The 2,827-nt window shown below is 47.9% G+C and overlaps 1 protein-coding gene across 1 annotated transcript in view; it reads left to right on the top strand.

The window, feature by feature from the left end:
* The window catches only part of ERN1 (endoplasmic reticulum to nucleus signaling 1), a 26,889-nt gene that overhangs the window by 19,157 nt on the left and 4,905 nt on the right, over positions 1-2,827 (top strand). Inside the window, exons 10-13 of the mRNA XM_010144592.1 lie at positions 17-62; positions 793-955; positions 2,057-2,175; positions 2,496-2,687. Coding sequence (XP_010142894.1) covers positions 17-62; positions 793-955; positions 2,057-2,175; positions 2,496-2,687 — 520 coding nt within the window. The remainder of the gene's footprint in view (positions 1-16; positions 63-792; positions 956-2,056; positions 2,176-2,495; positions 2,688-2,827) is intronic.

Here is a 2,827-nt window from a genome sequence, read left to right as displayed (position 1 = left end):
GGAAATACTCCACAAGTTTGTATGCGTCGCCATCCATGGTGCATGAAGGAGTAACTGTTGTGGTAAGCTGGGAGCTGCAGGAGTTGAATGGCACCTGCTGAAATTAGTACTGTCCTGGGATAAAAAAAAAAAGAAATTGAAACATACACAAGAATACATTAAAAAAGACATCTTTGCCACAGTACAGTGACAAAGGGATCCAATTAAAATGGGAAACAAGCCACTGACAGCTGTACAGCTACAGGAATTTGGGTTAAATGGCAGGTGGCTGTCAAGAAACGCGCATAGCGAGTGCCGTGTTTCCTGAACCAGTTAAGGGCGAGCCTTGGAATGCACGGCCGTGTTTCAGGGGTCGTGGAAACGCTGCAGAGAGGTGACTGCAGCTGGTCGGGAGCTGGGGCGGGCAGGAGTAGCAGAGCGGAGCAGAGCAGGGGTTGCTGCGCAGGGGTTTTGGTGCTTTGCGGCTAACGTTAAAATGGCTGATTGTTCCTCAGAGGAACTTCCCGTAGATGGGAAATCGCATCATAGTTTTGTTTTGCTCACGCAGTGGAAATAAAGATCCTGTTTAACTTTTCTAAAAAAAGGAGAGTAATCTCATCTCCCGGGCAGCGTGTCGCTTGGAAGGTCTAATGTCCAAGGTTGTTGCAGCAGTTGCTGAGGGTGCACCGGCAGTGTTTACTTACGGTGACTTTGCTGCCCACTGATTCTGGCCTCCACTTTTTTATGGAGTTGCCTGTTTAAATATTTCAGGGATGCAGTGCTCCCTTAGTCGTAACAGCAATCTCTTTCTAGCCCCGCGGCAGTGCCATACCCTTACTAGAGGGTCCAAAGACAGAAGGAGTCACAATTGAAGACAGTGGCGAGTGTGTTATCACCCCCAGTACGGACGTGAAGTTTTCAGGCGGACTGAAAGGGAAGACCAGACTCAGCTACTGGAACGACTGGCTCTTAATAGGTACGGCCCCGCCGCGCGCAGGGCCACGTTGCCCTCTGCAGGACACCCCTGAGCCAAACCCAGAGGAGTTCTCGGCTGCTGTAAATTAGCTTCCACTGCCTAAACCGAGGCAGCAGCGACTGACTCTGAGTAATCATTTCTGAGTCGTCCTCATTTGCATAGGCATTAATGTCTTTAAGTGTACAGTGTTGTTCCCAAGGCCCTGCTGTATTCAGCGCACAGAATGGAGAGAGCGTGGCTCAGTGTGTGGGCAGTTGGAACCTTCAGAGAGGGGTGGAGGTGATTTATTACCTCTGATTCCTTTGGATTTTTTTATTGTATATAACGTTACCTTAATTCTCATCATGTGGATCAGAGGCTCATGTTTTCTCCATTCTACAAATGGAGAATTAAGTCACAGAGGCTGATGATAACGAAGTATCAGCTTGGCCTGTGCGTCCCAAATCCACAAATTTTGGAATTGATTCTTCAGGGCAGTTACAATTTTACTTCAAAAATGAAGAAGTGTCCGAAGTTCCGTTCTCAGTGATGCAAGTTGATAACTAAGTGATTTAGGATCTCTGTGGCGGGGATGGGGTGTAACATTGAGCTGCTTTACCTGCAGCCTTTCTCTTCCTGTGTTCCCTGTGTCGATACTGTCCTGCTCTGGCAGTTCCTCACTCAGCTCCCTTCAGACAGTTTGTACTCCTCTGCGCTGAACGACCCCTGCCCTCAGTCTCCTCCCTCCTTTCTCTTTCCTGCTCTGTGTGTGAGCAGGAGTCTTCCTCGGCGAAGGCTGGGAGCACAGCAGCGTCTCCCTCTGCTCACTTCCTTGGCTTAGTGTGAGCCAGGAGGCATCTGCGTGTGCTTGTCGCGGTCAGGAACCAAATGCACAGCCAGTGCTTGTGCACAGAGTTCTGTGGGACTGTGATCGCTGTCCCCGTGGCTGCTGGGGCAGGACAGAGGGACGGAATGTTTTAATTTGAGCTTTGGTTCTGTGATGTTCTGAAGTCTTCTGTAAATCAACTTTATATAATGCTCTTCAGCAAGGATGCTGAAATCAAGGACATCTTTCCTAAAAAGGGAAAAGTTTTTATTTCAACAAATGTGTTTTATTTAAAGGGCACCATGAAACACCATTATCTGCTCCTACAAAGATCCTGGAGAAATTCCCAAGCAATTTACCAAAGAGGCCTGAAAACGTGATTCCAGCCGACTCTGATAAAGCCACTATTGAAGAGGTTTGTGATGAGAGTAACCATCTCACTGGATGATAGAAGAATATAAAGGAGCGGAAGTTGGGGAAGGGCTCGGAAGGAAAGCTCCATGGAATTGCTTCACATTTTTTGTGTCAGATTTTCACCTGCTTAGTGTGTAGCATCTCTGGTATGATGATGTTATTTTAGAATTAGGGCTTTCAACTGCTTTTTTTCTTTCCACATGCAAAACTTTTGACTTTGGCAGAGTTAGAAATTAAAAATGATTTATTGGAAAGGTTAGTGTGTAGCTGCCCCGTTGCCTGTGAAGATGCTGAGCTAACAGAGTTTTCATTGCCTTTTAGGTGATTGACATGGTTGAAGGTTCCTCAGCAGAAGGGCCTCCCGCTGTTCCGAATGACATTGAGGAGAAAGCTGCTCGGCCCACCCCTCGGCCAGAGGCCCCTGTGGACTCCGTGTTGAAGGACATGGCCACGATCATTCTCAGCACTTTCCTGCTTGTGGGCTGGGTGGCTTTTATCATCGCTTACCCAATGGTAATGCTGCCTTGGCTTGAGGGGCTTTTGAGTTTTGGGAGGGTCAGTAGCATTTTACAGCCCAAGAAATGATCCAGGAGTTAGAAGGTAACGTGTGACACACAGATGGGCAGTGGCGTCACTCCTCTTTTCCTCACCTG

The sequence above is a fragment of the Buceros rhinoceros genome, unplaced genomic scaffold (assembly GCF_000710305.1).
Source record: "Buceros rhinoceros silvestris isolate BGI_N320 unplaced genomic scaffold, ASM71030v1 scaffold18031, whole genome shotgun sequence".
Taxonomy (NCBI): domain Eukaryota; kingdom Metazoa; phylum Chordata; class Aves; order Bucerotiformes; family Bucerotidae; genus Buceros; species Buceros rhinoceros.
The sequence above is the reverse complement of the archived record's forward strand: the minus strand, read 5'-3'. Positions and strand labels throughout refer to the sequence as shown.